The 27,379-nt window shown below is 45.2% G+C and overlaps 1 protein-coding gene across 1 annotated transcript in view; it reads right to left on the bottom strand.

Annotated features, from left to right (window-relative positions):
* Positions 1–10,660: 10,660 nt before the first annotated feature.
* LOC137540875 (protein-glutamine gamma-glutamyltransferase E-like) overlaps positions 10,661–27,379 on the bottom strand; it is a 111,492-nt gene continuing 94,773 nt past the window's right edge. Inside the window, exons 11-13 of the mRNA XM_068262063.1 lie at positions 22,005–22,162; positions 12,079–12,212; positions 10,661–10,952 (exon numbers count right to left, since the gene is read on the bottom strand). Of these exons, the coding sequence (XP_068118164.1) occupies positions 10,793–10,952; positions 12,079–12,212; positions 22,005–22,162 (452 nt within the window). The 3' untranslated portion in view covers positions 10,661–10,792. The remainder of the gene's footprint in view (positions 10,953–12,078; positions 12,213–22,004; positions 22,163–27,379) is intronic.

Here is a 27,379-nt window from a genome sequence, read left to right as displayed (position 1 = left end):
CCACCCAAAAATGTGGGTCATTCAAAAGAACTCGACGGGGACTCCTCCCCAAGTCCTCCATATTCTATCGTTTCGAAAGCCTGCTGCTAGCCAGAGGACCATGTGGCTGGCGGCCATTATCCGGAACTGAAACAAAGGACATTTCCATGTGCTCAGAGTTCCCAAAGGGACATTTTTCACCTGAACTTAAGTATTCGTTTACCTCTTCCCTCTTTATTTTTATACTGAGCTACTATTGTCTCTATAATTGTTGATTTTAATGATATTGTGTATATATTTATTTATTTTGCATTTATAATTAGACTTTAAAGTCATTTATTGATTTCTGAGCTAAACCTACTATTCAGCCACACAAAACGAATCCTAGACTTCTGAAGATTCGCTACCGAGAAGTGTTATTAGCAAGAATAGGGTGTGTCTTAACCGATTTATCTGTAGGTCTTAGAGTCAGCCAGACCGGGCTTCTCTGTCCCATTTAAACAGAGATGGTGGCAGCCTAGTATTTTGTGTGTTATAGTTCGCACGCCTCCTTCTAGTCTGTCTGCTGCCAAAATTCCAGCGGTTTCAGCTCAATGATTGGGTCCACAAGATTGGCTGATCTGTGTGCTGAAACAGATTTTAAGGCATTGTGTGGTCCGGCCACTAGGGGGCGTGTGACTGGTATCATTTTGATAGCATAAGTAATAAACTTGCATTAATAGTGACAGCTGAAATGGCAAAACTGTTGGGAATCTTAAAAGGGAAAAAATCTTGGATTGCGAAGTGGTTAATCTGTTAACATTGCTCAGTTGGAATGAATCAGTTCGGCCTGTTCCGCAGGTTTGGGGTGCGAGTGATTTTTCTGGACCGATGGATGCTTCGCATTGCCTATGCGCTAACAAAGCCAAGGGTCACGGATGAAAAGCTGATGCCTTTTTAAAAACTGGTCTGTTTAGACCAGTGACCTGCAAACTTGGCTCTCCAGCTGTTAAGGAACTACAAGTCCCACAATGCATTGTGGAAGTCTGACAGCCACAGCCATGATTCATAAATGCAAATGCATTGTGGGACTTGTAGTTCCTTAACAGCTGGAGAGCCAAGTTTGCAGATCACTGGTTTAGACAGATCAGTTTTTACATGGATCAGGTTTTGATCCTGCAGTGTGAACCGGGCTTAACAGTGTACCTTTCTTGTACTTGTAACTTCTGCAAGCAAGCAGTTCTTCTCAAGGCTTTCATACAAGATTTTAGTGGGCTCCACCATAGTTGGGAAGCTATACAAGCATCTCTCTCCCAGCTGTCTGTGGGTGTGATCAAATGAGCGGTGTAGCTAAGAAGCTATGGGCCCCAGTACAAGTTAAGCAATGCCCCCCCCCCCCCCCCAAGCATGCTCTGTCTAGATAACAATTGATACAACACACCAAAACCAATCAAGGGCAACCAGTGTGTTAGGTGCATGGAGGGGATGGGATGGGGTGTGTTAAAGGGAAGGTTCAGGTACGATAAAAAAAAATAAAAAACCACATCCACTTACCTGGGACTTTCTCCAGCCCGTGGCAAGCGGGAGGTGCCCTCTGCGTCGCTCCACAGGCTCCCGGTGGTCTGCGGTGGCGCGCCCGACCTGGCCAGGTCGGGCCTTTTCTGCGCTCCAATTTGCGTCTCACTGAGCCTGCGCAGTACAGCCCGGAGGACGTCCGATGACGTCAGCGCGCACCAGTGAGACGCAGATTGGAGCGCAGAATAGGCCCGACCTGGCTGCCGGCCTGGCCAGGTCGGGCGTGCCACCGGAGACCACTGGGAGCCTGCAGAGCGGCGCCGAGGGCACCTCCTGCCTGCCACGGGCTGGAGGAAGCCCCAGGTAAGTGGATGTGGATTTTTTTTTTTATTGTCCCTGAACCTTCCCTTTAATTATCGCTACTATTCAAATCGACTATAAAAGTGACAGCACAGGACCAATAAAGAGCTAATACTGTGTTTGAGGGGTGGACCCCTTTAGTCCAAGGGCCCCAATGCGGTCGCTACCTCTGTACCCCTTATTGCTACACCACTGAAATGAGCCAAGCCTCTTTACTCTAAGGAAAGACAGCACTGTAAAATGACTCAAAAAACGTATGTGTCTTCATCTTGTTTTTACAGCAACACTAGTACCTTATACAACGCACTTACTAGAGTTGTGTATGTGACCCTACGAGTCTCTACTGTAAAGCTGAACTTACTGACATCAGTCTCTCATTAACATTAGCTAAGGAATCTCTAGGTGGGTGGGGCTACATGCTTATTGTGTTCAGCAAACCACTAAGCAATGATTAAAGGGAGCCTGAAGTGATAGGGTTATTATTATTATTATTATTATTATTATTATTTAGTATTTATATAGTGCCAACATCTGTTGCAGTGCTGTACAGAGTATATTGACCTGTCACTTAAATTTCCCTCAGAGGGGTTTACAATCTATGGAGGATGACATGTTTATTTCCTTCTAAATAATGCTCATTTCCTGGTTGTCCTTCTGATCCTCTGCCTTTAATACACTGCTCAAAAAAAAATAAACAGAACACTTCACACAATGTAACCAAGTCAATCACACTTCTGTAAAATCAAACTGTCTATTTAGGCAGCACTGGCAACACGGATTGACAATACATTTCACATGCTGTTGTACAAATGGAATGGAAAAAAGGTGGAAATTATTGGCAATTAGCAAGACATTCCCAATAAAGGAGTGGTTCTGCAAGTGGTGACCACAGAGCTCAGTTCTTATGCTTTCTGGCTGATGTTTTAGTCACTTTTGAATGCTGGCGGTGCTTTCACTCTAGTAGTGGCTCAGGTAGTACAGCACATCCAGGATGGTACATCAATATGAGCTGTGGCAAGAAGGTTTGCCATGTCTGTCAACGTAGTGTCCAGAGCATGGAGGCGCTACCAGGAGACAGGCCAGTACATCAGGAGACGTGGAGGAGGCTGTAGTGGGGGCAACAACCCGGCAGCAGGACCGCTATCTCTGCCTTTGTGTGAGGAGGAACAGGACAAGCACTGCCAGAGCTCTTCAAAACCTCCAGTGACCACGAATGTGCACGTCTGCTCACATGGTCAGAAACAGACTCCATGAGGGTGGTATTAGGGCCTGACATCCACAGGAAGGGGGTTGTGCTTACAGCTCAACACGTGCAGGACGTTTGCCGAACTCTCCCGGAAGATCGATTAGTCCCATAATGCTCTATGAGGGTCAACTTTGACCCTCTACATCAGTCAGCAGGCACATTGTAGCCAATCAGGCTACACTCAGCCCTGGAGCCACTCCCCCCTTATATAAGGCAGGCTCCGCCGACCATTACACTCACTCGTGTGGCTGCAATAGTCAGATTAGGGCGAGCTGCTGCAGACTTTCTCCTAGGGAAAGATTAGTTAGGCTCTTGGCTTGTTAGCTTGCTCCTGGCTGAATCTTATTGCTGTAATAGCACCCCACAACAGCTCTTTTCAGAGCTAATCCTGTTCTTGTGATCTATTTTTTTTCTTCTGTGTGTCCCACTGACACTTGTGTTGCATAAACAGCCTTAATAATTCATACTGTGTGTGTGCCACTACCAGCAGCCCAGCACATTCAGTGACTACCTGTGTGTGTGACAGGGAGCTGCACATTGTAATACCCAGTACTGCATACACCCAGTACCTGTTGTGTTTAGTTAACCCACCTCACTGCATCTACCTAGCTGCTGTGTTGAGTGAACCCACCTCACTGCATATAACTACCTTTTATGTTCAGCTAGGTATATGCAGTGAGGTGGATTCACTGAACATAAAAGGTAGTTATATGCAGTGAGGTGGGTTAACTCAACACAACAGCTAGTTATATGCAGTGAGGTGGGTTCACTGAACACAAAAGGTAGTTATATGCAGTGAGGTGGGTTCACTCAACACAAAAGGTAGTTATATGCAGTGAGGTGGGTTCACTCAACATAAAAGGAAGTTATATGCAGGGAGGTGGGTTTATTCAACACAACAGCTAGGTATATGCAGTGAAGTGGGTCACTGAACACAAAAGGTAGGTAGATGCAGTGAGATGGGATCACTGAACACAAAAGGAAGTTATATGCAGTGAGGTGGGGTTTACTCAATACAACAGCTTGGTATATGCAGTGAGGTGGATTCACTGTTGTATTGAGTAAACCCACCTCACTACATATAACTTCCTTTTGTGTTCAATGAACCCATTTCACTGCATCACCTCACTGCATATAACTACCTTTTATGTTCAGTAAACCCACCTCACTGCATCTACCTACCTTTTTGTGTTGAGTGAACCCACCTCACTGCCTATAACTACCTTTTGTGTTCAGTGAACCCACCTCAATGTATCTACCTACCTTTTGTGTTCAGTGAACCCACCTCACTGCATATAACTACCTTTTGTGTTCAGTGAACCCACCTCACTGCATACTGTATAACTACCTTTTCTGTTGAGTGAACCCACCTCACTGCATATAACTACATTTTGTGTTCAGTGAACCCACCTCACTGCATACTGTATAACTACCTTTTGTGTTCAGTGAACCCACCTCACTGCATACTGTATAACTACCTTTTGTGTTCAGTGAACCCACCTCACTGCATATAACTAGCTGTTGTGTTGAGTTAACCCACCTCACTGCATATAACTAGCTGTTGTGTTGAGTTAACCCACCTCACTGCATATAACTACCTTTTGTGTTCAGTGAACCCACCTCACTGCATATAACTACCTTTTGTGTTCAGTGAACCCACCTCACTGAAATACCTAGCATCCCCCCGAGATGGACAAAATGGACAAACCAGATAGAGGAAGAGGTAGAGGCAGACCCAGAGGAAGGCCACCTGGCACCGGCAGGTCTGTGCGAGGTCGTGTTGATGTGATTTTGTGCCGCCATGGCCCAAAGTACAGTGTTTAGAAGAAGGCACGTGCCATCATTTCCCAAGATTGTCAGGACGTGCTTGACTATTTAACACAGAACACCTCATCTCGCGCAGCCACCAGCGCTACTCCATGGTGGACCATGGTGGACCTATCCCATCCATCCCGGCGACCCCCCCCCCCCCCCCACCATCAGTGCTCACCGTGGCGGCACGCCTCGTACGCCCCTAGAAACGGTGCTGGTTCACCGTGCCAACACGCATTGCGTTGCTACACATGCGGTGGCATGCGATATAATGGAGGCATAACAATCAAAATTGCATCATAAATGTGCGCCATTTGTGTCACACATTTGAGTATAAAGCTCCGCCTTTTTAAAAACGGATGTGAGCATGTGCAGTGCATATAACGTAGTGCGACGCAACACAAAAATTTAAACATGCCAGCGCTACCTTAGTTACATAGTTACATAGTTACATAGTTATTTTGGGTGAAAAAAGACACGTCCATCGAGTTCAACCAGTATAAAGTACAACACCAGCCTGCTCCCTCACATATCCCTGTTGATCCAGAGGAAGGCGAAAAAACCCTTACAAGGCATGGTCCAATTAGCCCCTAAAGGGAAAAATTCCTTCCCGACTCCAGATGGCAATCAGATAAAATCCCTGGATCAACATCATTAGGCATTACCTAGTAATTGTAGCCATGGATGTCTTTCAACGCAAGGAAAGCATCTAAGCCCCCTTTAAATGCAGGTATAGAGTTTGCCATAACGACTTCCTGTGGCAATGCATTCCACATCTTAATCACTCTTACTGTAAAGAACCCTTTCCTAAATAAATGGCTAAAACGTTTTTCCTCCATGCGCAGATCATGTCCTCTAGTCCTTTGAGAAGGCCTAGGGACAAAAAGCTCATCCGCCAAGGTATTATATTGCCCTCTGATGTATTTATACATGTTAATTAGATCCCCTCTAAGGCGTCTTTTCTCTAGACTAAATAAACCCAGTTTATCTAACCTTTCTCGATAAGTGAGACCTTCCATCCCACGCATCAATTTTGTTGCTCGTCTCTGCACCTGCTCTAAAACTGCAATATCTTTTTTGTAATGTGGTGCCCAGAACTGAATTCCATATTCCAGATGTGGCCTTACTAGAGAGTTAAACAGGGGCAATATTATGCTAGCATCTCGAGTTTTTATTTCCCTTTTAATGCATCCCAAAATTTTGTTAGCTTTAGCTGCAGCTGCTTGGCATTGAGTACGATTATTTAACTTGTTGTCAATGAGTACTCCTAAGTCCTTCTCCAAGTTTGATGTCCCCAACTGTATCCCATTTATTTTGTATGGTGCTAGACCATTAGTACGTCCAAAATGCATGACCTTACATTTGTCAACATTGAATTTCATCTGCCATGTATGTGCCCATATAGCCATCCTATCCAGATCCTGTTGCAATATGACACTATCTTCCTGAGAGTTAATGATTCTGCACAATTTTGTATCATCTGCAAAAATAGCAACATTGCTCACTACTGCATCTACTAGGTCATTAATAAATAAATTGAAGAGCACTGGACCCAGAACAGACCCCTGTGGGACCCCACTGCTAACAGTCTCCCATTTTGAGTATGATCCATTGACCACAACTCTTTGTTTTCTGTCCATTAGCCAGTTCCCTATCCATGAACACAGACTCTTCCCCAGTCCTTGCATCCTCAACTTTTGCACCAGACTTTTGTGGGGAACAGTGTCGAAGGCCTTTGCAAAGTCCAAGTATATCACATCTACAGCATTCCCAATATCCATATTAGCATTCACTACCTCATAAAAGCTGAGCATGTTAGTCAAACAGGACCTGTCTTTAGTAAACCCATGTTGATGCTGAGAAATAAGATTATTTTCTACTATGAAGTCATGTATAGTATCTCTTAGTAACCCCTCAAATAGTTTGCATACAACTGATGTTAAACTTACAGGTCTATAATTTCCTGGATCAGATTTTTTGCCCTTCTTAAATAATGGGAAAACGTGGGCTGTACGCCAATCCACTGGGACTCTGCCAGTTGCAAGAGAGTCACAAAAGATAAGATAAAGGGGTTTATCTATAACTGAACTTAATTCCCTTAGGACCCGAGGATGCATACCATCCGGGCCAGGTGCCTTGTCTATTTTTAATTTATTTAGTCTTGCCTTCACTTCTTCCTGCGTTAAGTATTTAATATTACAGTTAGAAGATTGAGACTCTTCCGCCTCTGTAGTTTGCAACAGTGCTGTTTCTTTTGTGAAGACAGAAGCAAAGAAAGCATTTAATAACTCTGCCTTACCTTGGTCATCCACCATTGAGTTCCCATCCTCATCCTTTAGGAGTCCTATACAGTCAACCTTTCTTTTTTTAGAGTTAATGTACTTGTAAAACTTTTTTGGGTTAGATTTGATATCCTTAGCGATTTGTTTTTCAGCTTCAATCTTTGCCTGCCTAATTTCTTTTTTACAATTTTTATTGCACTCCTTATAATTGCTTAGTGCAGCCTCTGTCCCCTCCTGTTAGACAAACATTGAGTGCGTCAACGCATTTATTTGCATAAACGCAGAGCAGGATCGGTGTTATTTTTGCATAACCCGTTGACTCGCACCGCATGTACTGTGAACGTCGCATTGACTGCAATTTTCTCTGTAAAATAAAAAAAACCTGAGCACTGAGAACATAGCCTAAAGATCCTGCTGTACTTAGGTAAGTAACATCACTGCACAAAGGATTTAAACCAAACATAATTACTTTTTTTTTCCTTTTTTTAACTTTCTAGTTTATGCACAAATAAGATCCTATGCCCACCTCCACTAATGATAAAGCACATTTTAAGGTCCGCACCTGAATATGACCTATAGAAGTATTTGAATGCGCTTTACTATGTTTAATTAAAAATTTGCCAGCTTAAAGGATACCTGAAGTGACATGTGACATAATGAGATAGACGTGTGTGTACGGTGCCTAGCACACAAATAACTATGCTGTGTTCCTTTTTTTCTTTCTCTGTCTGAAAGAGTTAAATATCAGGTATGTAGGTGGCTGACTCAGTCCTGACTCAGACAGGAAGTGACTATAGTGTGACCCTCACTGATAAGAAATTCCAACTATAAAACACTTTCCTAGCAGAGGACCGAGATAAAAAGGGGAATTTCTTATCAGTGAGGTCACACTGTAGTCACTTCCTGTCTGAGTCAGGACTGAGTCAACCACTTACATACCTGATATTTAACTCTTTCAGGCAGAGAAAGGAAAAAAGGAACACAACATAGTTATTAGTGTGCTTGGCACTGTACATACACGTCTATCTCATCATGTCACATGTCACTTCGCGTATCCTTTAACATTTATTAAAATTGCATAACTATACACAGCTCTAACGGGCATATCTGTACTTTAGTTATACAGATTTAGGTTGATGCATTTAGCTTGTGGTCTCTGATAAAAAAATATGTTCCATTTATAGTCAGGCAAACACAACTCAGGATTGTCATCATAGGTTTATTTGTAAAGGCCATTAGATACATTATATTGTATATACTTCTTGGCATAATCTGTATTATGGACTAAGGAAATTGAGTCAGCATTTACAAAGTCTTTCAGCCATATTGGAAACATCTGTGATTTAATAAAAAGCACCATCATCATTAGCTGTGTAAGAGTTTAGTTGCTTTGCATAAGCTTTGCTTGTCAAGGTGAACGTTGCTGGGAAGAATAAAGGGAGGGGAGACACCAAGAGCCCAATAGTGTGATATTGTATAGCAGAAAATTAATAATGAGTAATAGAACAATTTAATACTCACAAACCAGGGTTACCATTAGGCAACCACTGGGAAGGCAGGTGGGGAGATTAACCTAACCCCCACTCAGGATTAAAAGTCGCTCTCTGTAGATGGGAGAAAGATGGGTACAACCCTCCACCAAGGGTGGACTTAGCAAGATGTAGAAGCTTTCCAGAGGCGCCAATAGAATAAAAGTCACTTAATCGAGCTTAAAACCGATGGGGCAGTGGTGGACCGATCCCATCTATGCGGGCAAAGCAAACAAAGGAAGGACATCAACAGTCAAACAACAATTTATTTATACTCCACAGTAAAATTAGGCAACGCGTTTCACAGGCTCAATCCCGCTTCATCAGGCCAATGAAAAAGGAGCATACAGCTTATCAACATCAAAGACGCTCAGTGTGGTTTTGATGTTGATAAGCTGTATGCTCCTTTTTGATAGGCCTGATGAAGCGGGATTGAGCCTGTGAAACGCGTTGCCTATTTTTTACTGTGGAGTATAAATAAATTGTTGTTTGACTGTTGATGCCACAGTCCTTCTTTTTTTTGCTTTGTCCGCATGGATGGGATAGGTCCACCACTGCCCCATCGGTTTTAAGCTCGTTTAAGTGACTTTTATTCTATTGGCGCCTCTGGAAAGCTTCTACATGTTGCTGGGAAGAATTTTTAAAGGGAAGGTCCAAGCAAAAAAAAAAAAAAGAGTTTCACTTACCTGGGGCTTCTACCAGCCCCATGTAGCCATCCTGTGCCCTCGTAGTCACTCACTGCTGCTCCAGTCCCCCGCTGGCAGCTTTCTGACCTCGGAGGTCAGGGCCGCATTGCGTACATTTTTACGCATTCCCGCTAGTGCAGGAACATTAACATATACATTTTTACGCGTTAGTGGTGCAACGCATACATTTTTGTTCCTGCACTAGCTGGAATGCGTAAAAATGTATGCAATGCGGCCCTGACCTCCGAGGTCAGAAAGCTGCCAGCGGGGGACTGGAGCAGCAGTGAGTGACTACGAGGGCACAGGATGGCTACATGGGGCTTGTAGAAGCCCCAGGTAAGTGAAACTCATTTTTTTTTTTGCTTGGACCTTCCCTTAAAAATCATATGTTACTTTCACTCCAATCTAAAAATGTATGTATTTTTTTTAAGAGATAAAAAGTATCTCATCCTGTTACTTATCAGGTTATAGGACTATTATATTTTCAAAAAAAGCATTGCACCACAAATCTATTTTCAGCCAAACTGCTATTCAGTGTGTCAGTGGACAAAAGCTCCCATTCATGAAGGTTCCTAAAAACGCAATTATATAGACAAGTGTATTTCATGGATGACATCTGTTTTATGTTTGCAATATACACCGCTCTACATAATTGCCACTCAACCATACCGTTACTTAAAAATATCCCCGAACTGAGGGGATGTTTGCATTTTATATATATATACCTTTGTAAATGTGGTACTGTGACATATGTCACATCACCATCCTTTTTGTCTAGTGTTTCCAACCATATTCGGCTGTTAGAGAACATCAAATATGGGTGGGGAGGAAGTGGCAGTTCTCCTCCTAAGAAACCCCCTTCCTCCCCTCACGTCCACTTGCACTGTCCCTCCTGCTTAATCAGTAATGCCCAGTTAAAATAAAGAAGTAACCGGACAACTCGCCCATCTCCACCTCTTCCGTCCTTTCAGCTTTGCCGTTCTGCCACAGTGTCCTGTCGTAAACGCTGGCATCTTCACTGTAACGGCACTGACCCTGAAGTACTTTCTGGTCAGCATCATTCCTGTGAAAATGCCAGTATTTACGAAAGGATACTGCTGCCGAATGGGAGAGCTGACAGGATTGAAGAGGCGGCAGTGGGAACCTGGAATAGGTGAGTTGTGCAGTGGCTTTTTTTTTTTTTAAACGGCACACTAAAATAAAGTTCAGGAGTACGGTAATGCCTTCTTTACACACTTGAATCTGCTGAGACTTTGAACATGAAAACTTAGGTTTTTTTTAGCAACTGTACATTCATTTATTCAACGTTCTACATAGCTACAAAACATGTAAAAGTGATGATGTTTTAACATAGTAATGAAAGTGCCGCTTGTAACAAAGGTCTTGTTATTCCCAGACAGCAAACTAGTGCTTTCCTCCTGCAGGCACCACAACAGTATGAAAACCTTTCACATTTGGAAACTTCTTAGATGAAAAATCAGCCAAGATGCATTTTTCACCTTGCTTGCATGGCAATATTTCAAATTGGAGTGTGAGCCTCTCGCTCTTCTTCATGATGGGCACGCTGCAAAAAAAAGATAATATTTTATTAGAAAATGTGTACATATAGTGAAAGAGAGAGGTCAATTTTTTTTTTAATTACACAGTAGTTTGAAATCCTAATTAAAGTGTTGGTATATTTATACTTAACCTGTTCAGCACTGCTGGCAGAGTACTGATTGGGGAAAAACGTGTTCCCATTCACCAATCTCATCAGAGTCCCAGTAGTGAATGATCATCTGGCATTAATGAGATGCCGATGGTCATTTACAAAACGAAAGTAAAAGACAGAGTTCTTCACTACTTCCTGTGTACTGTTCAGTACACAGGATAGTGTGGGAAAATCTAGTGGCCAAAAATAAAATAATATTTATAACATAAAAATATTTATTCATGCACAATAGACAACACGTTTCATGGGTCCTATAAAACTTTTTGGTCACATGCCCGGGGCACTTAGGATACTAAAGTTTTGCATGAATAAATATTTATTTTCCATTACTTATGGTTTCTCCTGCTGAGAAGGTAAGAAGCTACACTTCTCATTTACATAACATTTAGCAGTAGTATATCATCAAGGGAGCCTCCATCAGAGATCCTAGCACAGCCTATACACAAAGGGGTCTTAGTTACAAGGACCTCCGCATCCTCAGAACTTAATCAGGAGAGTTACCAACCAGCATGTGCACCAACAGTCCTGGGATACCAAGTGTGGGGCGGTTACTCTCCCACAGAAAGTGGTTGCAAGTTGTTGCAACCCACTCTTGTGAGTATATTACCTATACAAGTAATATTATAGATATCTCCTTGTCCAGTGATACTGACCTATTGGGCTCCTGGTCTCTCTACTTGGAGGTTATGGGTAACCATCAAGGATAAACAATTCTCCCACCATCTAAGGCCAGAGATGTGCCAATAGAGTTACAGTGCATAGTATTCATATTATGGAGGAAGTAAACTTTATTTGATCTGGTATATCTCATTGCTTCTGAGAAGAGTAGATTTTTTGTCACACTGCAAAAAGAGTACTGTGCAGATAATAGGTGGTCTTTTCAGTTTTGTGCTGACCACCGTACATTCATTAACCACGACAATTATTTCAGTAGATAAATCCATCTTTCCCCCCCCCAAAAAAAAGTATATATACTCACTGAATAACCAGTTGATCTTTAATAAGGCCACTTCCTTCTACAATCATTACTATGTTATGGACCTCCTCTTCAATGGGGTTAGTAAATATGGCATCCACAGTTACAGGTTCTCCGTATTTGACTTCATGTAAGGGCTTTAAGTAAATAAAAAAATATGAATAGTATTATTGTTCATTATAGTATTATTATTATGATTTTAATTATTATTGTTAAAGAGACTCTGAAGCAAATAAAAATTGCTATTTTACCTGGTAGTTCGCTTCAGTAGTATCAGTAGAGGTAAACCGCCGCATCCCCGCGGCAAAACGAAGGGTTTATACCCCCCAAAACCCAGGGCAAACATCCACGACTTTCAAAGTTGTGGTTTTGCTGCCCACGGAGGCAGAGCTTGAGCTATAGCTCTGCCTCTACTGACATCAATCGCTGTGCGGATCTCGGCCTCTCCTCGCCCCTCTCTGTGAAGGAAGACTGAGAGGGGAGGGGAGAGGCGGAGATCCGCGGCAATTGAATTCAGTAGAGGCAGAGCTACAGCAGAAAGCTCTGCCTCTTTCAGGAAGCGCTCCCCAGATTTTCCACCGGGAATTTTGGGGGTATAAAACCCTCGTTTTGCCGCGGGGATACGGCGGTTTACCTTTACTGAGACTCCTGAAGCGAACTACGAGGTAAAAATAGCAATTTGTATTCGATTCAATCTCTCTTTAATGTTGCTGTTCTTATTGTTGCTCTATTTATCATTATAATTATTATACTGTAGTATTAACACTTCTACTACTTGTCTCCCAAATTTATGAGACAAAAATGACTGTTTTTAGTGCAAATGGGAGCAGGAAAAAAGGGCGGCGGCGGCTAGTGGACGAAAAGGTCGCCGCCATAGACTCTAATGCATTTATCATTAATACAGGGCCTAAAGCAAAAAAAGGAGCCACATAAATATCGTTAACAAAATTAGAACATTACAGTTTTTGAAATATGTTATCGTTTGAGAAGCTTGCATTGTTATAGTTTTTTTCATATTTTGTTTGCAAGTACACATTTTTTTTAATCAAATATATTATTGTTTCTGTGATTGTAAGATTGTTTGTGCTGGGGGCGGTGGTTAGGGTTGGGCACCAACGGGGGGTGGTTAGGCACCACCAGGGGAGGGTCTGTGTGAGATCAGGGTTAGGTTAAGCTGTATTGTTGAATTACGTGACGATTTTGTGAGGAAACGCGGAAAAGCCGCCGCGTGTACTGACGGCAAGGCGGCTTAGTCCGTGTCTAGCGCAGCGGCTGGCATTCGGAGAGGTACGCCTGGCACCACGAGAGGACGCGGAAAAGCCGCCGCATGTACTGACAGCAAGACGGCTGTTTAACGCAGCGGTTTGTACGCTGCAGCGTGCGGTTGGAGTGGCTGGGTCTGTTAGTTCACATAAGCGGATGGAGAGCTACGCGCGCGCGGCCCGGAAGTCAGGAACTTTATACCAGCAGGGGAAGTGTCAGCTGATCAGGACGATCAGCTGATCTCTGCTGGACTCATGATTGGCTGAGTGGCTCGGGCGGGGCGGCAGACTCCAGCAACTATATATTCAGGTTGCTTGTCAGTTGCTGGTTGTCTGCCATTGTGAATGCTTTATGTGTTAGCACTCAGACCTCAGTCAGATCCTACAGTGTGTTAGAACCAGGAGGACCTGGGATTTCACACTGAGCCAGATTACTTGTATTGTTGTTCTATGTTATGCTTTAGACCAGTTCCAGGGTGTTGTGACTACGGACCTCACACCCAAGACTAGGATACTGTGTCAGTTCTATGTTATGCTTTAGACCAGTTCCAGGGTGTTGTGACTACGGACCTCACACCCAAGACTAGGATACTGTGTCAGTTCTATGTTATGCTTTAGACCAGTTCCAGGGTGTTGTGACTACGGACCTCACACCCAAGATTAGGATACTGTGTCCGTTCTATGTTATGCTTTCGACCAGTTCCAGGGTGTTGTGACTACGGACCTCACACCCAAGACTAGGATACTGTGTCAGTTCTATGTTATACCTTAGCCCGGTTCCAGGGCATAGAGAATAGGCCCTCACACCTAGTTAGGGCAAGCTTGTTCATATTAGCTGCAGGGCTTCCTGCTACCCAGCCTGGGTCCCTCTCCTAGGGAGCCCTTAGGCTATAGGGATTCACCCACAGTCTGGGGTGAATTCCCTTCTTCTTCTAACCTCCAGCTCCTCTGGTGGTCCTTACTCAAAGTGGTACTGTTACACCAAACACTCATATCTCAGGTGTCCAGAGGTTAGCAATATATCTGATTATTGGTGATACTGCAGATCATCAATAATCGGGTATATATCTGCATTCTTGGTGAAACTGCTGATCGCCAATAATCAGATGCTCTCTGCGTGTTGACACCAATCGTTACAGATTTTTAACTTTCATATCTTTTCATTTTCATCTCCCTGTTTTAAAACGGTATTTACCGTTAACCAATTTCGTTAACAATGTTTATCATTATTGAGATTTTGTTATCCACTGGTGCCAATTGTTAACCAGCTGGGCCCTTTTTTTCCTGGCGCCCTTTTTTCATGCACCCATGCAAATATATGTGGGCACAGATCATGCCCTACCTCAACTCTAGTCACACCTTCTTCACTCCTCCATCCACATCTGTATATCAATCACACCTCTTGTCACATCTTCATTACACTTCCAGCCACACCTACATTACACTTCTTGTTACACCTTCATCACACACCTAGCCACACCTTTATCACACCTTTAGTGACATCTTCATCCCACCTTCAGCTACACACTTCCAGTCACACCTTCATCAAAAATCCAGTCACACTGGCATCATACTTCCAGACACACCTTCATTAAAATCCAGTAACACCTTCATCACACCTCCAGTCAAGCCTTCCTCACACCTCCACTACAATATCTAGACCACTAATGTTAACACATTTCTATAATAATGCAGGAATTCTGGGAATTGTAGTCTGGTATCTATTTCTCTTCAAACTTTAGGTATCAGGTGGTCACACCTGCACATTATCTGAATCTAGAGTGGGTAAGAAGCAAGCTTAATTGACCCATGAAACGGATGTTCTGTTCACCACTTTGCTTCTATACGCTGTTTAAATTCACTTATCATCCTGATCGTTATTAGAATTTATTTTGTTCAGTTTTTGGTTGAATTAGTCTGAACAGTGTTAGGTATACTTATCCTTAAAGTATACCTGAGGTTTCATATGATCTAATGAGAAAGACGTGTATGTACAATGAGAGCAAATGAATAACTAGGTTATGTTCCTTTTTTTCTTTTTCTGCCTGAAAGAGTTAACAATCAGGTATGCAAGTGGCACTTTCTCTCAAGTCAGGACTAAATCAGACTATAGCCTAACTCTCACTTATAAGGAAGTACAGCCATAAAACACTTTCTTGGCAGAGCAGCTTCTGAGAGCAGAGGGTAGATGAGAAAAAGTCCATAGTTCATATATTTTAGCTTTTGGGACAGGGAAAGACTGTCAGCATATGAGACAATACAACATTAAACTTTTTTTTTTCTTAGCTGATACACAGAAAACAAAACAAAACAAAAAAGTGATTTTAGAAGTAGTGATGGTCATGTCTAGGAAAACTCATGTAGAAACATGTCATTTGTTTGATCAGCTGATATATTTGCAAAGATTTGATTCACATTCTGCTTTAACACATGATCATGACTAGCAAATCAATCACCTGACCTAAAGGATCACATGCTTCTCCATAAGTTCTACTAGACATGACCATCACTTTTTAGGAGTAGGAGGATAGTTCTATTTGCGTTGCAGGCTGTGCACTTCCATCTTGCTCTATGAGCACTAAGCAGGAAGGAGTATTACTCTTTTTCATCACCTACACTTACCCAGTGACTGGCAGTACACTGATTGACAATCCAATTTGCCGATCTTGTAAGAGTGAACAGAGTTGCCAGCAGGATAAAAGGTTTTAAAAGGCTTAAAATCCCTCAGGAGGTGGCGGTGGACTCGCCTCCCCGAAGCAGACAAGATACCGTCAGTTTTATGACAACAGGTTTATTAATATGCTCAAAAACAAACAGTGCAACACGTTTCACAGGTATGTTCCCGCTTCCTCAGGCAATAAACAGATATGAGTACACAGTATAGTCTCAAGGTCACGAATGGCGCCTCTGTTTTTGGCAAATCCAATTTGCCGATCTGTAGAGTCACTGTGTTTTATATGCAAAATGTGCATTAAAATGCATATGCATAACAAGCTGCAAAATGCATGTGTTGTAACCTGCATTTTTGTTTTCGGCTTATAGTTTGAACTTATCTTATGAGTTACCATTCCTTTCCATTCTTATCTCATGGATCACCTTGGGCCCCATGCAGTTGTAGAACTCGCCAGCAGTGATGTAACCATCACCTGACACAATTGCAGTTTACACTATGATGATCTCACTTTGATGATTTTATCTTCAAGTGGGTTATTTTCCCATTATGCAATTGCTGGTTTTATAGTCTTCCCTTCTCCTACAAAGCCCCATCCATTTCATGGACAAGGAACTCTTCCCCACCTTTATGCAATTACCCCCAAGCATGTGAGGATAGGTATTGGGAGACTTTAAATAAAGGAACCCCAAGATGCCCATCCATTACTTTTTAATTAAGTTTTGGGTGTAATTTAGGACCCCCTACATATTTATTGTTAATAATAGTTTAATAGACCTTAATATTCTTATATTTTTAGCTCTATACAGCAGAGTCCCCAATATCTGGCACCAGTGGGGATTGCTTGATGCCGGATACATGTGCTCGCCGGTTACTTGAGCAACCGGACGATAAAGCACAACCATACCCCCTTGCAGGATAGAATGCTCACCGAACCTCCAGCGACATTCTGTAGCTTATAGCGTGTTCCTGGTGGCTTTCAGAAGTCCTCCTTGCACAGCTCCCAGTGTGTCAGCTGTGCACAGATACCAGAAGCCGCTAGGAGCTTCAGGACGTTGCTAGAGGCTTGGTGAGTATTTTAGGGCTGGCAAACACCCCCAAAAACCTAAATAACAGGGACTATGTTGTATTTCTTTCTTCTAATTAAATCTTCTTTTGTGCACTGCATTTTTCAATATATAGCCTTCTTCTTTTTCCTTTTGTAATCTTGTTTGAATGTCTAAACTTCCTGTTGGTACTACCCAGGGGTCGAGTGGGGCGTGGACGCGGGGGGGGCGGCGTCCACTTACTATTTCCCGAGGGTGGACGCCGTCCCCCCTGGCATTTGTGGAGGGGAGCAGCGGAGTGGAAGGAGAACTGTGAGCAGCGGTGGGGGAGGGCGGACATCTCCCCCCCCTCCCTCACCTTGGGGCTCTCCTTCCCTCGCTCTCCCCTCCAGAAGTAATGTGCGAGCAGCCGGCAGCGGGCGGGACTTACCTCTCCTCGTTCCGGCGCCGGATCTGCGTGCCACTGCTCTGGTCTGGACCAGACCAGACTTGCGGCACGCAGATCCAGTGTTCCGACGACGAGGAGAGGTAAGTCCTGCCCGTTGCCGGCTGCTCGCACATTACTTCTGGAGGGGAGAGCGAGGGAAGGAGAGCCCCAAGGTGAGGGAGGGGGGGGGGATGTCCACCCTCCCCCACCGCTGCTCACAGCTCTCCCTCTTCTCTGCGCTGCTCCCCTCCTGCTGGGGGCACACCTGACTACCTATTCTGGGGACATATACTCCCTGACTACATATACTGGGCACATATACCCCCTGACTACATATACTGGGGACATATAACCCTGGCTACATATACTGGGGACATATACCCCCTGGCTACATATACTGGGGACATATACCCCTGGCTACATATACTGGGGACATATACCCCCTGGCTACATATACTTGGGACATATAACCCTGCCTACATATACTGGGGACATATACCCCTGACTACATATACTGGGCACATATACCCCTGGCTACATATACTGGGGACATATACCCCTGGCTACATATACTGGGGACATATACCCCCTGGCTACATATACTGGGGACATATAACCCTGCCTACATATACTGGGGACATATACCCCTGACTACATATACTGGGCACATATACCCCTGGCTACATATACTGGGGACATATACCTCTGGATACATATACTGGGGACATATACCCCTGCCTACATATACTGGGCACGTATACCCCTGGCTACATATACTGGGGACATATACCACTGGCTACATATACTGGGGACACATACATCCCTGGCTACATATACTGGGGACACATACCCCTGGCTACATATACTGGGCAAATATACCCCCTGACTACATATACTGGGCACATATACACCTGCCTACATATACTGGGGCACATATACCCCTGGCTACATATACTGGGGCACATATACCCCTGGCTACATATACTGGGGACACATACATCCCTGGCTACATATACTGGGGACACATACCCCTGGCTACATATACTGGGCACATATACTACTGGCTACATATACTGGGACATATACCCCTGACTACATATACTGGCACATATACCCCTGGCTACATATACTGGGCACGTATACCCCTGGCTACATATACTGGGGACATATACCACTGGCTACATATACTAGGCACATAAACCTCTGGCTACACATACTGAGACTACTATACTCATGGCTACTTATACTGGGGACACCTATAGACCTGGCTACCTATGCTGGGGGTACCTATTTTGGGGGAACTGCTGTCAGATTATCTGCATTTTTGTGGAACCGCTGTTATGTATTTTGGGCAACAGCTGCCGGATTATGTGTATGTTAGGGGAACGTCTGCTGCCAGATTACGCGTATTTTGGGGAACTGCTGCCAGATTGTGTATGTTTGGGGGACCACTGCTGCCAGATTATATGTATGTTGGGTGTTACGTGTATTTTGGGTGATCCACTGCCAGGTTTTGCGTATTTTGGGGAACTGCTTCCAAATTATGTGTATGTTGGGGGAACTGCTGCTGCCACATTGTCTATTTTGGGGGAACCACTGCCATATTATCTGTATTTTGGAGGAACTTCTACCAGATTATGTGTCTTTTTGGTGAAATGCTGTCAGATTGCATCTATTTTGGGGGGATACACTACGGCAGAGCTCAAACTTCCCCGGCAGACCTTTTACATCACTGCTAAGGTCATGTATAGTTGGCCCCACCCGTGACCACGCCCACATTATGTTTGACCACGCCCATTTCACTTCTTTTCCCAGGACTAGACCCCTGGTACACCTCCGCTGGACTCAATGCTGCTATGGTTTTAAGCACCCAACACTCCTCTAACATCCAGCGCACTGCTGCCAGGCAGCTTTTGCACCCTCACTTCCTATCGCCGCTCTTCTCTGTCCTGTAAACACTCTGAAATGAAACCATCTTCAAACTTCCCTCTGAGGCTCCACAGTGAGGATTCCCATTGGCCAGTTTAGTAGAGCAATGGAGAGCCCTAGCAGGACGATTAATGTTGTTTGCTGGGGCTTCCATTGCAGAATGTTTACAGTGCAGGCTTTTATGGACTACATGGATGGCTAGTGGATTCTCTTATTGCATGTATCCAAGAGAAGCGGCTTTCTGTTTCCCTGCTCCACCAAGCCTTGGATGCTATTGGATTGGCAGTGATGCTTTTGAGCAGTTTTCTTTCTAGATCCTTATTCTATTGAACACCTCCTCTCCAAGTGTTCAGTGACCATTTCAACCTACTGAGGTTCAGTTTTTATAAATATTAAAGGATACCCGAGGTGACATGTGACATGATGAGATAGACATTGGTATGCACAGTGCCTAGCACACAAATGACTATGCTGTGTTCCTTATTCTTGATCTGTTTGAAAGAGTTAAACAGGTATGTAAGTGGCAGTCCCAGTCTATGTCAGGAATGGGTCAGACTACAGTGTGACCCTCACTGATAAGAAATTCCAATTAGAAAACACTTTCCTAGCAGAATATGGCTTCTGAGAGCAGGAAAGCGATACAAGGGGTCAATAGTTCATAGATTTTAATTCTGGCATACTTCAATAAATGTTTTATTGAGGTAAAACCGTAAAACAGTAAAAACTTAAAAAGTACCGTATATACTCGCACATAAGCCGACCCGCATATAAGCCGACCCCCCCCCCCCCAACTTTTCCATGAAAACCCAGGGGAAAATGATTGACCCCCATATAGGCCGGGGGTAGAAAATGCTGGATTGGTGCAGACGGCGTGATCCCCCCAGTGTGTCCCAGTATAGCTAGTATAGTGCCCAGTATGGGTAGGTAGTGCCCCAGTATAGCTAGTATAGTGCCCAGTTTAGCTAGTATAGTGCCCAGTTTAGCTAGTATAGTGCACAGCATAGCCAGTATAGTGCCCAGTATAGCCAGTATAGTGCCCAGTATAGGTAGGTAGTGCCCACTATAGCTAGTATAGTGCCCCAGTATAGCTAGTATAGTGCCCCAGTATAGCTAGTATAGTGCCCAGTATAGCTAGTATAGTTCCCCAGTATAGCTAGTATAGTGCCCAGTATAACTAGTATAGTGCCCCAGTATAGCTAGTATAGTGCCCCAGTATAGCTAGTATAGTGCCCCAGTATAGCTAGTATAGTGCCCCAGTATAGCTAGTATAGTGCCCCAGTATAGCTAGTATAGTGCCCCAGTATAGCTAGTATAGTGCCCAGTATAGGTAGGTAGTGCCCCAGTATAGCTAGTAAAGTGCCCAGTTCGCTAGTATAGTGCCCAGTATAGGTAGGTAGTGCCCCAGTATAGCCAGTATAGTGCCCAGTATAGCTAGTATAGTGCCCAGTGTAGGTAGGTAGTGGCCAGTATAGTGCCCAGTATAGTGCCCAGTATAGGTAGGTAGTGGCCAGTATAGCTCCCTGCTCCCCCGCTGGTTTTACCTGTTTAGGCAGCGGCGTCCTCTTCCCCGGCGCTTCCTCTTCCCCGCTCTCATGCGCGTATAAAGTGACCACAGCAGCGCGCACGGCGCTGCTGCTGTGACGCTGCAGGGGGCAGGAAAGAGCACGGCTTCCTGTAGCGGCGATCTGTATCGCCGTTACCAGGGGAACCGCTCTTTCCTGCCCCCTACAGCGTCACAGCAGCAGCGCCGGGCGCGCTGCTGTGATCACTTCATACGCGCATGAGAGTGGGGAAGAGGAAGCGCCGGGGAAGAGGAAGGCGCTGCCTAAACAAGTAATAGCAGCGGCGGGGGGAGCGGGGACCACAGACCACCAGGGAAGACTCGCATACAAGCCGACCACCCAACTTTTGACCCTCTTTTTGGGGGTCAAAAATTCGGCTTGTATGCGAGTATATACGGTAGATTTAAAGTGTACCAGAGCTGTAAAATTAAAAAGATTTTATACATACCTGGGACTCCCTCCAGCCCCATCCACTCCAATTGCTCCTACGCCGCCATCCTCTGCTGCGCGCAGCTTCGGGAACCGGGCCCCTGCACTTCTGTCAGTCGGAGACAGTGGCGTAAGAGGTGTGCCCTCTACGTATGTCTCCAGCAGCTGCTGGAGAGATACGCAAAAAGCGCACTTCTCTTGCATAGCTGACCGAGTGACCGGGACTAACGTCAGTGACGGGACCCGGTTCCCGAAGCTGCGGGCAGCGGAGGATGGCGGCGTGGGAGCAATTGGAGCGGATGGGGCTGAAGGGAGCCCCAGGTATGAATAAAATCTTTTTTAATTTTACAGTTCTGAGTCCCTTTTAAATATAAAATAAAACTGTGGAATATCTTAAAAAGTCATTTTTAGGAGGAGAATAGATACAATTGTTTACGTCATTAGTTTATTTTCACCTCTGGTGTCCTTCAAGAAAGAACCCAAAGAAGCCTAAAAAGCACTTGGGAATTTTTTTTTTTAAATATGCAAAATTGAAGCTGGTAATTTTACTCATCCCTGCTGCGTGTATATGTGGCACAGTTAGGGCTGCCTGAAAAGTCTTACCCTCATTAGCAATTCTGGGTTCTCTAGTTTGACTGCAGTCTCCACCAGCAGGACTGCACCATTTTCATCCTCACAGATAGCCACAAGTTTGATCATGTTATCAGGAGTTATGGCTGTTTTGTAGTCATTATATGGTATAGTTAGTGGTGTGTTCTTCTCTGAAAAATAAATGCACAGGCAAATGTCAGGGAAACACATGACTCAGAAAACTACAGTAGGTAAATAAAGGTGTTCTTTTTTCTCTTCTAAAGAAAAAAAAATATATTGTTATTCCCCTAGGTACACAAGTTCCTGATCTAGGCAATATCTTAAAGCTATAGAAATATTATTACAACATCTAAAACACATTTGAGATATTGGCCTAAATTCACTATGAGCCGTTAGGTAAATCAAAACTGTTTGGTAAAATACCTCGGGCTTGATTAAGCTTAATGTGAGGGAGCGCTCGTTAAAAAGAAGGGGTGCCGCGATGCACAGCTTACATACAGTGGCGTAGCTAAGAAGCTGTGGGCCCCAGTGCAAGTTTTAAATTGGGCCCCCCAAGCACTCTATACATAAAAATACATATTGTGCACCAAAACCAATCAAGGGCAACCACAGTGTCAAGGAGCAAGAAGCGGATGGGAAACAGTGCGTTAATGATCACTACTGTTCAAAGCATTTATAGAAGTGATTACTACCAGCACAAAACCAATAAAGAGCTAATACTGCGATAGAGTGTGGACCCTTCGGGGACCCGATGCGGTCGCAATCTCTGCAACCCCTATTGACACGCCATTGCTTACATAGCAGCGTGCGTTGCAATGTAAGGAGCGTACCTTCCTTAGTTACGCTGGTTGCTTACATAGCAACGTGCGTAGCTTTAAATGCGGGTGGTCCTGTGAAGCATTGCAACACTTCACTAGCAGCCGCTACCATGTTAATTAACTTAGTTACTACATAGTACTGCAACTATGCTAATTACCATAGTAGCAGGCGTGATACGGCTAAAGCAGCGCAGCTTAATTAATCAAGCCCCTCATTTGGTATATCTGTTCTTTATTTTTAAATTCGCTAAATATTTTACAAATGCGGGTGACATTCTTAAAATAGGTCTGCAATTGTTCGGGAACCATTATTATTATTATTTATTGTACCGGTATTTATAAAGCGCCAACATATTACGCAACGCTGGACAATAAATATATACAATGATACAAGGATGACATACATAGGGTTATACACATAGAACAAAGTTATACATACAAATTGTACAAAATACATGATCATGCAATATGGGCTGGTTAGGTAGGCCCAGTAATACAAGTACAGGCTGTCATAGGACAGGAGCACATGATCCTGTAGATTACACTCGGGAGTGGAGGACCCTGCCAGAGGCTTACAATCTAAAGGGAGGGGTGGAAACACTAGGTGGGGCTGTTAAATATTCCTTAGAGAGTTACTGTGTGGTAGGAGGTGGGTAGGCCATCATAAAGAGGTGGGTTTTGAGGGCTTGCTTGAATGTGTTGAAAGAGGGAGCAAGTCTGATTGGTGGTGGAAGGGCATTCCAGAGGGTGGGGGCAGCTCTTGAGAAATCCTGCAGGCGGGCATGGGAGTGTGAAATGCATGGGGTGGTGAGGCGAAGGTCGTTGGAGGAACGGAGGGGGCGACCTGGTGTATACTTGTGAACAAGCTCCGAGATGTAGGTAGGGCAGGTTTTGTGCACAGATTTATACGCCAGGCATAGAATCTTGAAACTTATCCTGAAACGGATAGGGAGCCAGTGCAGGAATTCACAAAGGGGAGATGTGGATGCAGAGCGGTGCGAAGAATGGATGAGTCTTGCAGCCGCGTTCATCACTGATTGAAGGGGGGCAGTGCGTTTCAGGGGAGGCCAGAAAGGAGGGAATTACAGTAATCAAGGCGGGAGATGATGAGGGCATGGATGAGCAGTTTGGTCGTGTCTGGGGTTAAGAAGGGGCGGGTCTTGGAGATATTATGGAGGTGGAAATTGCAGGCTCTGGTGATGTTTTGGATGTGTGGGATGAAGGAGAGGTCAGAGTCCAAGGTGAAACCCAGACAGCGGGCCTGGGAGGTAGGGACAATGGTTGTGTTGTCGATTGTGAGGTGGAAATCTGGGATGGGTGCAGCAGCATGGGGTGGAAAGATCAGGAGCTCAGTTTTGTCTAGGTTAAGCTTTAGGAACCTAGCTGACATCCAGGAGGAAATTGCTGAGAGACACGAGGAGACCTTGTTGGAGATATTACGGAGGTGGAAATTGCAGGCTCTGGTGATGTTTTGGATGTGTGGGATGAAGGAGAGGTCAGAGTCCAAGGTGACACCCAGACAGCGGGCCTGGGAGGTAGATACAATGGTTGTGTTGTCGATTGTGAGGTGGAAATCTGGGATGGGTGCAGCAGCATGGGGTGGAAAGATCAGGAGCTCAGTTTTGTCTAGGTTAAGCTTTAGGAACCTAGCTGACATCCAGGAGGAAATTGCTGAGAGACACGAGGAGACCTTGTTTATGGTGGTGGATGAGAGATCGGGGGTATGGAGGTAAATCTGAGTGTCATCTGCATAAAGGTGATAATTGAAGCCCAGGGAGGAGATAAGCTTGCCAATTGAGGAAGTGTATATGGAGAAAAGAAGGGGGCCTAGAACAGAGCCCTGGGAGACCCCAACTGAGAGGGGGGCAGGGGTTGAGGAGGAGCCATTGAAGGAAGTGGTGAAGGAGCGATTGGATAGGTAGGAGGAGATCCAGGCTAAGGCAAGACCATAGATGCCCATGGACTGTAGTGATTGGAGGAGGAGGGAGTGGTCAACAGTGTCAAAAGTTGCAGAGAGGTCAAGGAGGAGCAGGATGGAATAACTGCCTTTGGCCCTGGCAAGAGTAAGGTCGTTGACCACCTTGGCGAGGGCTGTTTCAGTTGAGTGTGCAGGTCGGAATCCAGACTGTAGGGGGTCAAGTAGGGTATTGGTGTTGATGTATTGGGTAATGCGCTGGTGGACTAGGCATTCGAGGAGTTTAGAAGCATAGGGAAGGAGGGAGATTGGGCGGTAGTTAGAGGGTAGGGATGGGTCGAGTGAGGGTTTTTTCATCAGGGGAAGTACAGTGGCCTGTTTGAATGCTTTGGGGAAGATGCCTGTGGAAAGGGAGAGATTGAACAAGGAGGTGAGGTAGTAGTCTAAAGTATTCTGTAAATACCAATTAATGCGTTATCCCTCCAAATGAAGCGTATGCACAAGACAAGACACAGAACATTTATATTGCGCTTTTCTCCTGGCGGACTCAAAGTGCCAGAGCTGCAGTCATTAGGTTCCACTTTATATGCTGTACCACTGTTAGGGAGTCTTGTCCAAGGTCCCCTTACTGAATAGGTGCTGGCTTACTGAACAGGAAGAGCCAAGATTCAAATAATGGTCTCCTAAGGCAGAGGCAGAGCTCTTAACTAGTACACTAATCCGGATCCGATTCCGATCCAGATACCTAGATACAGTATCTGATCCGGGTCAGATATCAGAGTTCAAATTTTTTCAATCCGAATCTGATATCCGACCTCAGTATCCGGCGGATTCGGATAACCGGATAGAAAACCCGAAGTGGCATTTAAATTGCTTCTAAATAGTTTTTTTAGGGTAAATGAGGCATGTAGCATCATGTTTTTTTGTAAAGAGAAACACTAATCGATGATGTGGGGACTTAAAATCCCCCCCCCCCAAAAAAAATGGCTTTCAATTAACATCAGGACTAGGTTCCAGACAGCGGTCGTGCAGCCCACATTGTGTCCAAAGTCCAACCGAACAACTGGGACATCACAGTTTTCAGCCCAGACACCTCCAAAAAAAATTACAAAGCAATTGTGTTCAGTTAATAATTCACTATGGCACCTAGTGTTGGTATCACAGCACAGGTAAAGCATTAAAAAGGAGAGGTTCCAGAAAGCGCAGAAAGCGGTCGTACTGCCGCAGTTGGGGACTCCCCACAACTTTGACAGCACAGACACCTCCCAAAAAATTACACAGCAATTGTGTTCAGATAATAACCATGGCACCTAGGGTAGTACCACGGCTGTAAAAAAAAATTGAACCTGGCTTATCAATGAAGTTGGAGCCAGGAGGTTGTGGTGGTAAGGCAGGCATAGTGATTCCCACTCAGCCACTTCATTTCCCCCTCTTGCCAACAACAGGGGCCAGGAACTCGCCAACCACCCAAGCCTGGTTCATTTTCAGAAAAGTCAGTCTGTCCACAGACTGGGTGGACAGACAAGAGCACTTTTCGGTGACCACGCCACCGGCCGCACTGAAGCACCTTTCGGACAGCACGCTGGAAGGGGGGCAAGCCAGGACTTCCAGGGCGTACTGCGCCAGCTCGCTCCAGATATCCAGGTTCTTTACCCAGTAATCCAAGGGGTCCACAGGGGTGACAGTGTCAAGCCCGCTGTAGGACCCCATGTAGTCGGCCACCATCCGGGTCAGGTGCTAGTTCTGGCTTTGATAGACGGATGCTGCTGCAGGCACCTCCCCTGCAGGCAGCGATACTGGCGTGGTGTAGAGCACCTTTGTCAGAGACAGCAGGTTTGTTGGGCGCCTGCTGCTGCTGGATGCAGGCACCTGCTGCTCTGCTTGCTGGACTGTGACAGCAGGGGGGGGGGGGGGGGAGGGGGGTTGGGAGTCTGGGGAAAGGCTTCTTCCAAGCGCCAAACCAGAATCCGCTGCAAGTCCCTCATTCGGAGCACAGGGTCTCCTCCTACAGGCAGGAACTGAGCCAGCTTCCCCTTCAGCCATGGGTCTAGCATCAGGGTGATCCAGATGTCCTCCCGAGCACGTATCTGCTTCACCCTTGGGTCTTTGCGCAGGCACTGCAGCAAGTGCGCTGCCATGGGGAAGAGGGCTGCCATCTCAGCTGACACATCATCTTCTGCTCCGCTGACAGTGCTGTCCTCCTCCTCTGATTCCTGATCCTCCTCCTGCTCTCTCCACCCCTGCACCACTGCAGCTGCACTCCGCTGTGCCCCCTCCTCTTCAAGGTCAGGGACCTCCAAGTCCTCAACCTCATCCTCCTGACGCACAGAGGTGGACTGTGCAGGTGGCTGCTGCTCCTGCTGGATCAATGCTGCCTCTCCCACTTCCAGCAGAGCATCGAGGGCCTTGTCCAGCATGCACACCATGGTCATCCACTCACACAGCGATGCATGGTACCGGCTGACCATGTTGGTGACCTCCAGGAAGGGTGCCAGCACCAAGCACACCAGTTGCATTTTTCCCCACTCAGCAGGGCGGATGATGTCTGGGTGGTTGGTGCGGTCCCAGACAAGTTGGCCTCCATGGTGGCTTTGGCCAGGTAGTGGTTGACAGCCTGCTTTTGTTCAACCAGACGTTCAGACATTGCCAGGGTG

This window comes from Hyperolius riggenbachi, chromosome 12 (assembly GCF_040937935.1).
Source record: "Hyperolius riggenbachi isolate aHypRig1 chromosome 12, aHypRig1.pri, whole genome shotgun sequence".
Lineage (NCBI taxonomy): Eukaryota > Metazoa > Chordata > Amphibia > Anura > Hyperoliidae > Hyperolius > Hyperolius riggenbachi.
The sequence above is the reverse complement of the archived record's forward strand: the minus strand, read 5'-3'. Positions and strand labels throughout refer to the sequence as shown.